General features: G+C 36.1%; 2 protein-coding genes across 2 annotated transcripts; both read left to right on the forward strand.

Moving 5' to 3' along the window:
- Positions 1 to 75: 75 nt before the first annotated feature.
- Sea (mitochondrial citrate transporter scheggia) lies at positions 76 to 3,898 on the forward strand. Its single transcript, XM_076420903.1, has 4 exons — positions 76 to 383; positions 911 to 1,345; positions 2,254 to 2,474; positions 2,565 to 3,898. Exons 1-4 carry the CDS (start codon positions 230 to 232, stop codon positions 2,745 to 2,747), a joined length of 993 nt encoding a protein of 330 aa, XP_076277018.1. The 5' UTR covers positions 76 to 229; the 3' UTR covers positions 2,748 to 3,898.
- Positions 3,899 to 4,027: 129 nt separating this feature from the next.
- On the forward strand, positions 4,028 to 13,522 carry LOC143207436 (uncharacterized). Its single transcript, XM_076420893.1, has 15 exons — positions 4,028 to 4,720; positions 5,027 to 5,284; positions 5,347 to 5,749; positions 5,827 to 6,384; positions 6,477 to 6,772; positions 6,856 to 7,321; positions 7,405 to 7,812; positions 7,906 to 8,283; positions 8,361 to 9,141; positions 9,647 to 10,317; positions 10,509 to 11,011; positions 11,087 to 11,449; positions 11,800 to 12,037; positions 12,115 to 12,333; positions 12,517 to 13,522. Exons 1-15 carry the CDS (start codon positions 4,697 to 4,699, stop codon positions 13,155 to 13,157), a joined length of 6,207 nt encoding a protein of 2,068 aa, XP_076277008.1. The 5' UTR covers positions 4,028 to 4,696; the 3' UTR covers positions 13,158 to 13,522.
- Positions 13,523 to 13,549: the final 27 nt, after the last annotated feature.

The raw sequence follows: 13,549 nt of genomic DNA on the forward strand, positions 1-13,549 counted from the left end.
AATTTTACAAATGTTTTGTTGCGTTCATTATGGATCCTTCGAATATCTTTAGCATTCTAATGTTAAAGCATAATTTTCAACATTCGGCGAATAACGCGCGAGTAAAAGAAATTCTTTGAGGAAGGGGGACATTGGTACGCGCATTGAAGCAGGCGGATATTAGTCGATTCAGTCCAGAATCGACATCTAACGGGACAAGGTTACGAACATTCAGATCGAAATCTGGAAAATGGATTTCCATTTGTTAATACGTAAATCATTACAAGAACCGGACAAGATGTCAACATTTAATAATCCTTTTCCCCGTAGACCTTGGCTCAAAGATTCTGGAGTCGCAGCGGCTGCCGCCACCGGTAATATTGGCTTAAAGGGAATAATCGCTGGTATGTTATTTTATTTGTTGTTTCGTTGTTTTGCTTTTTCATTTAACACTATACTCGGATTAGTCAACCTGTTAATGCCGCGTGCTTGCTATCCTTTACCACTTGTCAAAATAGAACGGTGAAGCGTAAACATTATTCGCCGCCATTGAGAGAGATGTACAAATGCATAAAGTTAACGGAGGAAGAGAGATAAATGAACTTTGAGTCAGCGTGTTAAACGCGTGACGCGTGATAGTTTCAAAGGTTGAGAAATAATTTAACCTTGAAAAGACAGTAAACGTATTTTTGATTATACGGCACATGTTTCGATATCCTTATAGTTTTAAATACACGTGATATTTCATATATCTGTATTGCGCGTGTTCAAATATATATAGAATAATGATTATTAGAAGATTCTCTTCCACTGCAAAGTGTGTAAAAAAAGTTTTTCATACATAATATTAATTATTAATGTATAATACATATATTCATGTGAATACACATATATATTTTTATATATATTCATAATATATGGATTTTTTTAGGTGGAATTACTGGTGGTATAGAAATATGCATTACATACCCGACAGAATATGTAAAAACTCAATTGCAACTTGATGGGAAATCTGGGGCAGCAAAACAATATACAGGAATATGGGATTGCGTAAAGAAAACTGTACAAACCCGTGGAGTGTTGGGCCTCTACAGAGGCCTTGCAGTCTTAGTTTATGGCTCGATACCTAAGTCAGCAGTACGTTTTGGTTCTTTTGAAACAGTAAAGGGATTGTTAATGGACGAAAATGGCAAACTTACTACTCAATCTAGCTTCTTAGCAGGATTATGTGCTGGCACGTCGGAAGCTATTTTAGTAGTTACCCCAATGGAGACAATTAAAGTAAAATTCATTAACGATCAACGATCTCCTAAGCCAAAATACAGGGGTTTCCTCCATGGAGTAAGAATGATTGTTAAAGAACATGGTAAGTAGTATAATATATCGTAATAATTAGACTGCAGATCTTTATGCAAAATAAGAAATGTTTGCATTGATTGCAAGACACAGAAGCCAAATACAAATTTCTTTCTTCTTTTTATTGCCTTATTAAGCAGAAATGAATACACCAATGTCCTTAAGTCTTCGTAATTCGTTCACTGCTTTAAATTGCACGTGCCCATTTTTGTCATAAATGCATAAAATCCGCAATCTAGTAATAATGTTTGATATTAAATATTAATAATTTTATATAGATTGTGATATCATATAGAGAAGTGGAAATTAAAATTCTAGTTATTTCTTTTTCGTCTGGATAAAAACGGCAGACATGTGTCTTCAATTGCATGTATAATCAAGCTAATCGTCTTTGTAAGGAGGTCAAGTTTCATTACACATGGTTCTCAATTCACTCATGTGACAACACAGCAACTAGAGTATACCAGCTTTCATGATATTCAGTCGTATCATGTTACACACATTTTCCATATTACTCTGGTATACAGGGTGAGGTACTAACTATTGCCACCTACAACAACTCAAAAAGTATGATAATCACTTTTGGGTCAGCTTTGTTTTTTTTAAATAGAATGCTATGTTTTCGTACCTGTTCTCTGATAGCAGCCATTGAGACGAATCCAACAAGGTGCAACATGAAGGTTTTAAAGGTCTGCAAAGGTCATTTATGACAAAAAAGGCGAAATAAACTTGCCACACTACAACCCCAAAACTATTCTACTACTATCATACTTTTGGAGTAATTGCAATAGTTATTGCCTCATCCTGTAGAACAAATGTCTGATAATGCAAAATGCAAAGCATAAATAAATAACACAATTCTGAATTCTGTGTTACCACAATACACCATAAATTTTGTACATAATCATTGTTATTTAGGATTCAGGGGCGTATATCAAGGTTTAACACCTACAATCTTAAAGCAAGGATCGAATCAAGCCATCAGGTTTTGTGTTATGAACTTGTTAAAGGATCTGTATAAGGGTGATGACAAAGATGTAGTTATACCAAAGTTAATTGTCGGTGCATTTGGTGCATGCGCTGGTGCAGTATCAGTCTTTGGAAATACTCCTCTTGATGTTATTAAGACTAAGATGCAGGTATGAATTTGAACTTTCAAAGTTATTATTAAATCATGATATATATTTTTTTCTACTGAAAATGATTATTTAATATGACTGATTTTATAGGGGTTGGAGGCTGCAAAATATAAAAACAGTGTTGACTGTGCAATTCAAATATGGAAGAATGAAGGACCAAGTGCATTCTATAAGGGAACTCTTCCGAGATTAAGTAGAGTATGTTTAGATGTTGGAATTACATTCATGATATATGATTCCTTCATGGACATTTTCAACCGATTTTGGCCATGAAAGTTATTAAATGTTTTTAATTATATATTTGAGAGCATCTATGCAAAGGTAGCTTTCATAAATACATACAATTTATATTTGTATAAAATATTTGTAGCATTACATTCTAAAAGTATATTTATTCTGAATTGTGATATATTAATGCGCTATCACATTGAAAGGTTTTAGTCAATGAAAAAATGCGAATAAAATAATGGATCATATTAAGGGCATTTTGGTATTATCAGTTGGTTGATATATTGAAAGCTACAGTTGCATTCTATAGAAATTCGTTTACATAATATATATTTTTCTAAGAAAAATTTTTATTTAATATATAATTTATAGAGCAAAGTGAATTTAATTCACTGGTGTTGCATCAGTTCTATAATCCGATTTAATATATTATTAAATATAAAACATTCCTACACATTCGAATAATCGAATAAGTGTTCATATTTCGATAACGTTTTGTACATGGTATACATAAGTTATGTATATATGTATATCATCTATTCCAAGAAATAGCGGTGTACAGTTTAGTACAGAATAAAGTGATGTTTAATGGCTGAGCGAAAGGAAATAAATTGATTTTTTAATTATTTTATTTTAATAATTATTATGTAGAGTGTAGACAATAATAAATTTCCAATAAAAGTACAATAGATATGAAGGAAGAATGTAAAAAGTTCAGAACTATCAGTTTGTAATAATTAAAAAAAAAAGAGAGAAAGAACATGTATGTATATGAAGAAAGGTATATATGTAGCTTTTAAACATGATGATCTTCGCTCAGATCCCACGATTTATTACAAAATTTGGTAAATATCCAAGTTTTGCTGTAACAGCTATGATATTGAAATAGATGAATTTAGAGAAGTTCCTTCAAAATAGAGACCTCATAGTTTTATAGAATACGCAAAAGATTTATTTTATTACGTTTATAACAAACATCACTGCAATTTATCACATTTTACATCATTCGTGTGTCAAAAGTTCACCTTTTAAAGGAATACCTCTTGCAAAAAAGCATTTTGTACTCGCCGATTTTCTATTATAGAAGCTTAGAAAATCTATAATAATTTAATCATAACTGTACATGTGAAAAGCCACTTACACTTCTGTATGTACAAGTGAGTAAAATAAATGACTGTTATCTTTTACAAATGTTATTTTTGTAAATTGTTTAATAAAATATGTATCTTACCTGTGCAAAGAATATATATATATATTTATTAGTTCTACTTTGTTATATTATAATAAATGTATAGATTTAATATTTAATACAGTATTATGTCTAGTTTTAATTTCATTGTGTCATCACAAATAATGTAATATATAGGTATACATATAGGTACCATATTATCATTTCATAGTTGCCCAGTAGCCGTGCAGTGTATACCATGCAATATTAAACAAACGGTTGCATAATTTGCTCGAAAGAAATTACATATATGATTATTTCGAATACACAATTTCCTCGTTTCTATATATGTATATTATTTGCGATACAGCATACGAAGTATACTATATCTAACTACATGCACGTGAGGCTGCGTGAGGCCCAATATGCGAAGAGTAGAGAAGTTGAGAAGTAGACAGTGCCGGCCCCACTCTGGGCCTAAGGGGGGACCTGAGGTCACATTCCAAGATGGCTGTGCCTGAGGAATGCAGTGGGTGCCCCCCTAAGACGCCTTCCTCCCTCCCTTTTTATTAATCGAACCAATTCACTCATCCTAGCAAATACTTTGATTATTAGGACGAAGTAGTTAATGTCAATGTTTACTTGACTAGTGTCGTAAAAATTTGAAACTAGAACTTTGTGAGAAATAAATGTGAGTGAGAAAAAGGAAGTGGTGTGGGAAGTTCTAGAAAAGCCTTATATTCTAAAATGTATGGCCTTATCTAATTGAGCTCCCTCGCCGCAGATAATGCTCATGCAGGAGGATGCTACCTGCTCGTCTTAAGCAATGTCTCATAGGGATATCTCTGAGGTAACAGTACGATTCTTTATACTACACGTCCCAATAGGTACTACTGTTATTATATTGTTTCATTTAAAAATCTTTTAGATTTCAGTATTTCGTATTTTTTGTTTATTACAAAATCATTTGAATTATATATATCTTTTCTTTACAATTAAAATATAATAAAAACTTTATAAAATAAATATAAAATATTTTCACAATTTCTCTCTCTCTCTCATGATAATACTTTTTTATTAATCTAATTATTACTATTTGTATGTGTATGATTTCTCTATTATAAATGGTCACTTAAAACTATTATAAATGTTTAAGGTGGAGCCCGAAGGTACATCGGCTTTGGCTGCAGGATCGAGGTCTCTGTTTTTAGAGACAGTCTGCCGTAGCAATGCAGCTTGTCAGAATGGTGATTACGCTCTTGCCGCAAGCTTATACACAGAAGCTCTTGCCTTGGATCCTCTCAGTCATGTGCTGTACTCAAATAGATCAGCAGCACGGCTCAAAATGGGTTTATTTGCGCTTGCTCTTCAAGATGCAGTTAGAGCTACCGAACTTAGTCCTCAGTGGCCAAAGGTATAACTAAAGATTTTACTTACTGTTCGTAAATAATTCATTAAATGTCTTTGTTTACTTAGGCATATTACCGCCAAGGAGTAGCATTACAATGTTTAGGAAGGCACGGAGAGGCCCTTGTGGCTTTCAGTACCGGTCTAGCACATGATCCTTCTAATTGTCAATTATTATCTGGTCTGGTAGAGGCATCTTTAAAATCTCCGCTACGGGCAACATTAGAACCAACGTTCCAACAATTGCGTGCAATGAAACTCGATGAATCTCCTTTTGTTGTAATTTCTGTTGTTGGTCAAGAACTTCTTGGGGCAGGACAGTATAAAGCTGCAGCTGGTGTATTGGAAGCTGCGCTAACCATTGGCTCGTGTAGTTTAAAATTAAGGGGTTCTGTATTTTCGGCTCTATCTAGTGCGTACTGGGCATTAAATTCTTTGGACAAAGCGATCAATTATATGCAACAAGACTTAGGTAAGAACTTAATATAATAACAGATCTAAATATATGATGAGATTTGTTTTTTAACTTGTGAGTAAAAATATTTTTAGGGGTGGCACGATCTTTAGGAGATACACAGGGTGAATGTCGAGCTCATGGAAATTTGGGCTCTGCGTATTTTAGCAAAGGCAGTTTCAAAGAAGCTTTAACAGCGCATAGGTATCAATTGGTTTTAGCTATGAAGTGCAAAGACACTCAAGCTGCAGCTTCTGCTTTAACAAGCTTAGGTCACGTTTATACAGCTATTGGTGATTTACCGAATGCGCTTGCTTCCCATAAGCAATGTGTACAATTGGTGAAACAAATGGGAGATCGACTTCAGGAAGCACGGGAAATAGGTAATGTGGGAGCCGTTTATTTAGCAATGGGAGAATTTGAAAGTGCTGTTGATTGTCACACCCAGCATTTGAGAATAGCAAGACGACTAGGAGATCGTGTAGAGGAAGCAAGAGCTTTTAGTAACTTGGGATCATCTCATCACTATAGAAGAAATTTTGGTCAAGCAATGGCTTATCACGAAAATGTTCTAAGAATAGCTCAAGAACTCGGCGATAGAGCAATAGAAATGAGAGCATATGCTGGATTGGGTCATGCTGCAAGATGTGCAGGTGAAAAACTTATTCGGAACGAAAACTAATGAAGAAACTGGCGAAGAAATGAATTTTATTGTAAAATTTCTTTCAAATATATCCTTATTTAGGCGATCTTGCACAAGCCAAGCTGTGGCACCAGAGACAACTTGACGTTGCATTAGCTACGAAAGACAAAGTAGCTGAAGGACGAGCATGCAGCAATTTAGGCATAGTGTATCAGTTACTTGGTGAACATGAAGCTGCACTTAAATTGCATCAAGCTCACTTAGGAATTGCTAGATCGTTGGGAGATAAAGCTGGCATGGGCAGAGCATTTGGAAACATCGGAAACGCTTATAATGCATTAGGATATTACGAACAGGCTATTAAATATCATAAACAAGAATTAACAATAAGTAAAGAGGTCAATTATACAACGTATTTAATAAAAAAATAATATTACTTACCTCAATTGTATAAAAAAACTCTTTTCACCATTTAATATAGGTCAATGATCGTAGTTCAGAAGCTAGTACACATGGCAATTTAGCAGTAGCGTATCAAGCTGTACAAGGTCATGAGGCAGCGTTGAGGCATTATAGAGCTCACTTAGCTATAGCACGAGAGTTGAAAGACACCGCGGGTGAAGCATGTGCTTTGCTTAATCTTGCAAACTGTTTGTCATCTCGTGGCAGATTTGAAGAAGCAGTTCCATATTACGAAAATTACCTTATGCTATCCCAAGAATTGCACGACGTTGAAGGAGAAGCAAAAGCGTGTCACTTTTTGGGCTATGCCCATTATTGTTTAGGTAATCATCGTGAGGCCGTCAGATATTACGATCAAGATTTGGCATTAGCAAAGGATTTACAGGATAAATCTGGAATGGGAAGAGCATACTGTAATTTAGGATTAGCACATTTAGCTCTTGAAAATTTAGATACTGCACTAGAATGCCAAAAATATTACTTAGGTAAGAGAGTATGTTACATATTTGAATAGAAATAACAACAAAAACTTCAGAATACACATTATAAATTACATGTTTGTATGCAGCTATTGCACATATGACTAAGCATTTAGCTGGAAAATTTCGAGCGTTGGGAAATATCGGTGATTGTCTCTTGCGTCTTGGAGAAACTGAAGAAGCGATAAAAATGCACCAACGACAATTAAATTTGGCTCGTCAAGCTGGTGATCGGAGTCTAGAGGCTGCTGCCTATGGAGCATTAGGTATAGCTCATCGGACGATAAAAAATCTTGATAAGGCTCTAGGATTTCATACTCAAGAATTAACTTTAAGACAAGAAGCCGGGGATTTGCGTGGCGAGTGTAGAGCTCACGGAAACTTAGGTGCAGTACACATGGCATTGGGTCAATATACTCATGCAGTTAAATGTTATCAGGAACAACTAGAAAGATCAAAAGAATTAGCCGATTCAGGTGTCGAGGCCCAAGCATTAGGTAAAACTTCTACACGGAATTACTAAATTTCCACAAAATCTTGTCAGTTTATACAGTAAGATTTAAAAGAACTTTCTTATTGTCTTTAAACAGGAAACTTAGGGATAGCTAGACTGAATATGGCACATTATGAAGACGCAATTGGATATTTTGAACAACAACTAGCAACTTTAGAACCTCTGACGATGGGCACTGCTTTGTTAGACAAAGCTAGAGCGCTTGGTAATCTAGGTGATTGTTACGAAGCATTAGGAGACCCGGAAGAAGCCATTAAGTGTCACGAACAACAATTGGTGGCTGCTACAAAATTGAAAAGTATAAGAGAACAAGAAAGAGCATATCGAGGATTGGGTAGAGCTCGAGAAGCGACTGGAAATTTGCAAGAAGCGTTGGTTTGCTTTGAAAAAAGATTGGTGGCTGCGCATGAAGTTGACAGTCCAGAATCGAGGGGTGCTGCTTATGGAGATTTAGGTGAACCATATATTCCGCTATTTTATAAATACAGTTACGTACATTACGAATTGATCAAAATTAATATTATTATATAGGCAGAGTCCATGCTGCGTTAGGTAATCATGAACAAGCTGTAAGTTGTCTGTCGCATCAGCTAGCTCTTGCTAGAGGACTTGGTGATAAAGCTGCTGAAGCAGAAGCTGCTAGTGGATTAGGAGCAGTTCATTTATTAATGGACGATCCAAACTCTGCGTTGCGACACCATCAATTAGAATTATCGATCGCCGAAGGTTTAGATGCAGCTGGATTACAAGCCAGAGCATGTGCGAATTTAGGTATGACTCAAGAAGCATTAGGACAATTTGAAGAAGCTATAAGATTGCAAGAACAATCGCTGAGTCTTGCAGCAGCAGCTGGAGACCAACCAGCGAGGGCGGCTGCTTTCTCCAGCTTAGGACGCCTTCATCATTTATGTGGTGATTTGTCACGATCCTTGAGTTACTTGCAATCTGGTTTATCATTGTCCGAAGGATTGGGAAGAAGAGAAGAAGCAGCTAGATTAAGGCATAGACTCGGTCTTGTTCACTGGGAAGCCGATGAAGCAACTATTGCTGTAGAACATTTAGAAAAAGCTGCAAATTTATTAGAATCATTAGACGGCACCTCTCCTATCCTTACTTGTGGACAACCAAACAAGTCTGAATTATTATCAGAAACGTATAGAATGTTACAGAAAGTGTTAATCAATTTGAACAGAGCTGAAGAGGCTTTAAATTGGGCAGAAAGATCCAGACGTTCTAAAAGTAATTGTTTGGATGAAGCTGCGCATTATTCAGAAATCATTGATAGACAACGTGGAGTTATATTGTATTATAGGTAATTTATGTTTAAGCGGGTTGTCTCGTTTCCAGAATTGCAAGGGTGCGGGATGCGCGTTCTTATTTCTCAATAATGCAAAGATGGGACTTTTCAGTAGTCAAAACTGCTACATAAAAGATCAATCTAGGCCGCGATCGAACCTCAAAAGTCCTATTTTTTTCGTTTACGAGGCATAATTTGCATTATTCGGAACATGTAGCCGTCGCAGCTTTATGAAAATAGCTACATGCGAATAATGCAAATTACGCTGCGGAACAGTGCAAATTACGCCTCGTAAACGAAGAAATAGGACTTTTGAGGGCGATCGCGGCCTAGATCGATCTTTTATCTAGCATTTTTAACTACTGAAAAACCCCATCTTTCTATTATCGAGAAATGAGAACGCGCAATCCGCACCTTTGCAATCCTGTAAAAATGAGTCTACCCCCTTAATAATATTTATTCTCGAGTAAATATGTTTAAAAAAAAACTATCGATAAACATGTTATTTATAACATTTCAGTGAGGTAGGATGCGAATTACACGCTTGGTGCCTTGCTCCTGGTCGAGGTTTGTTGCGGTTTCATTCGGCTACATTGGATGACGGTGTAGGATTAGAAAAACGAGTTTTACAAGCAAGAGAAGCTCTTTTGGATGAAACGAGTGAACTTGTTGAAGAAGCGAAAATACCGTCACGAGGACATCATCTTAATGCTAGCTCTTATAGTTTAAGTAGCCTGTTTAGCGTGGGTTCTGTCAGTTCTCGAGCAGGAAGTGCTCGATGGGGACGAGGAACAAAGGGACCTACATGGCAACCACCACTGCCGATTCAAGTACTTTACCATTTACTTTTGGCTCCGTTCGAAGATCTTTTACCGCCTGCAAGAAAGGAATTGATAATGGTAGTGGAGAAGTCACTATATTTGGCCCCACTTCCAGCGTTACAATCAAATCCTGGAGAAGATTACTTGTGTGAAAGGTTTTCCTTATTAGTCGTACCATCTCTTGCAGCTTTAAGAAAACGATCAAAAACTCCTATGCCAGAGGGTGGCGCCACAGTGGCTGCATTAGTTGCAGGAAACCCGATACTTTCTGAAGAACTTAGAGAAGAATATGGCTGGACTGAAAATGTATCCTCTACCGAAACGGAATCTGAGATTGTTGCTGAGCTACTGGAAGCCCGTGCACTGACTGGTAAATATCTATTTTTTGTTTACTAATAGGTAGATCAGTTTTAGGATAGTTAATTATTGCCATACTACATATTTTCATTCAACTTTCAATCGAGACACTTGGAAGTAAAAATAGATTTATGTGAAACATTCGCTATTCTAAATCCGCATACAAACACATGAATTTACATTTTCTTTTATTCGTATGAACAGGGGCAGAAGCAACTAGATCAGCTGTTTTAAGATCATTACCTGATGCAGAATGTGTACACCTGACAGTCCCAGTCTTTTGGAACTCCAGTAGCTTGGTATTAACTGCCGATCAATGCGAAGAGACCTCTGAAAGACCAGAATATTTATTAAGTCATATGGATATTGCAAGATTGAGAATAGCTGCACGATTAGTTGTCATATCTAGCGGTCACTGTTGGAATAATACAGATAACACGACTGCTACAGCAGATGGTGTACAAAATTTAGCTAAAGCTTTATTAAATGCAGGAGCACAATGTATACTTATTGGAATGTGGTCCGTTCCACCCACAGCTGGCAGTATTTTATTACGAGCATTTTATAGTGCCATGCTGCAAGGTGCTAGAGCGTCAAGAGCATTAGCAGAAGCAATGCAAACAGTCCAACATACAAGGCACTTTGCTCATCCTGCAAATTGGGCTGGTTGGCTACTTGTTGGCGGAGATGCGAGATTATCAAACAAAGTATAAAATTTGTATCTTTAAATATAATGAAATATTTATATTGGCATGATTATCCATAAATTATTATTCATTTAGGTCGCTCTAATGGGACAAGCGCTTGCGGAATTATTGCGTGGTGGTCCTGAACAAAGCCGCGATGCTTTACGCGTAACACTTCATTTAGTAGAAAAATCATTACAGCGAATACATCGGGGACAGAAAAATGCTATGTATACAACTCAACGTAGCATTGAAAATAAAGTAGGTGCAGCCTCAGGTTGGCGAGAACTTTTAATGTCGGTGGGATTCAGATTTGAGCCTGCCGGAAACGGGATACCGTCTTCTGTATTTTTCCCACAAAGTGATCCTGAAGAGAGATTAACAAGATGTAGTGCTAGCTTACAAGCATTATTAGGGTTGGGGCCATCATCTTTACATGCACTTGCTAGACTGTTACAGGTAAGAAATAAAAATCTTTTCTGTATATTGTACATGAATATTGAGCGTGTTACAATAAGTAACGATAATATGTATTAACCCTTTGCACTCGGAACTATTTTAATTAGCAAACCAAATATTTCTACCGACCTAGAATGTTTCCATTCTGTATGATTTTGTTTATTTTATACATATGAAACTGATGCAGTTTACTCACGTAATATTCGGTGGTCCGGAAAGTTCTCTTCGCGTTCCTAATACTTAAATGTTTAGTAATTTATTAAATCTGAACAAATTTAATAATGTAAAAGATATTTGGGATAATGATATAGCAATTTTTAGCGGAGCTTAATAATCTCTTTACTTTATAGGCACCTGAGGCTGCAGAAGATGTTATTGCAGCAATGCGAAGAGCTAGTTGTGCTACAGAAGGTCAAGAAGTTACATTACCGGTGCAAGTGTGGAGAGTTTCAGGGTCTCATGAATTGTTTGCGAGTTTGGGTTTTGATCTTATGGAAGTTGGTCAGTCGGAAGTAATATTAAGAACAGGAAAACAAGCATCGCGAAGAGCTGTTCAATTTGCTCTTCAAGCTCTCCTTGCTTTGTTCGGTAAATCTATATTACGTATAAAAATAGATGTACCTTTAAAACAATACAAATATTCTAATTTATAAATGTATTCTTAGATACACAAGAGGCGCCGAAAAGTTTAAGTTTAGATTCCAGTAGTTCAATGGAGAGCCTAGCTTCTGTTGCTCACACTGAGAAAAATGTTATAGAACGACCTCGACTAGGAGGTGCATTTGCAAATTACGTTCGACATCGAGGTGAACCAGATGGAAAAACTATGGAACCACCGAATGTTCAAATTCCTACATCTCGTCAGCCTTGTCAAAATGGCGGAGGTAAAAACGAATTTTTCTCAAGTATACAGAATGAAGCACCTAAAAAAACTTCTCCGTCAAAATACTGAAACATTTTCTTGTATTACTAAAAACAACGGAGATATTTTCGGTGTAAGTCTTAGGTGCCTCACCCTGTATATGCTTATAATGGGTATAAAATGAAAATTAATGTATGTTTTATAGGTGAATCGGATGTTGCTTTTACTCCAAGTCCTCCAGTAGCACTCAATCTAAATCATCAAGCACATATTAGAAATCTTTATCCTGATCAAAGCATAAGACCTGGATCTAGTTCAAGTAGTTCGGTAACAGATTGGGATAGTGGCCACGCAACTGTGTTAAGGAAGCAGCCATTACCACCTTTGCCAGCAACGATTTTAGAAAGGTTAAGCGTTAGAACAGAAATTGGGTCTAATTCGCCAAGAAAACCGCGTCATCCTACAACAACCGAAGATATTTGCTCGCAGTCTGATTCTACGCAATCTGCAGAAACTCATAATCAAAATTTAAGAAATGTAGCTACGTCTCTTACAAGTCTTACGCGTGAATTAACACCTACAATTTCGGAAGTGTATCACGAACGAAATTTAGGATTAGGATTAGCACCGTCTTTATCAAAATTACTAGAAGAAGTCGCTTCTGTTCCTGAAAACGAAGAGCCTCAATCAACGCGTGCAAATCACAACCAGAGTCAAAATTGGATACAATCCGAATCTGAATTGTGTCGAAGGGACGAGGCTGATGGTAGATCTATCGCTGAATCGCAATGCAGTGCTACCAGCTCTAATAAAATCCACCGCAAAGCGCCTCCTCCTCCAGTATAGATTATTTATATAATATTTATAAGTATTAAATGACATGTTATGTGGATAATAATAGTACTGGGTACCAAAGAATGGAAGTTATTTTATTGGAAACAAATTTTCAATGTATCGAGATTGAAATTGAGCACAATTCATGGTAACTGTTTACCTTACAAAAAATTATTCTATCCACACAATACTGTTCGATGTCTTTACAGAACAAAATTTTTCAATATGTTATCGGCTAAAGCTACTTATATCGATGGTTAATAAAATTTAATTGTAAGAGCATACTGTATGCAACAACACCCAACGCTATACCTATACTTGTTAATGCAAAAATGTACTATATTATTATTAAGATGAAATGTAAAATAATGTTATATTGAAATCTAGTAATGCAAACACATATT

Source organism: Lasioglossum baleicum, chromosome 3, assembly GCF_051020765.1.
Source record: "Lasioglossum baleicum chromosome 3, iyLasBale1, whole genome shotgun sequence".
In the NCBI taxonomy this organism is placed as follows: domain Eukaryota; kingdom Metazoa; phylum Arthropoda; class Insecta; order Hymenoptera; family Halictidae; genus Lasioglossum; species Lasioglossum baleicum.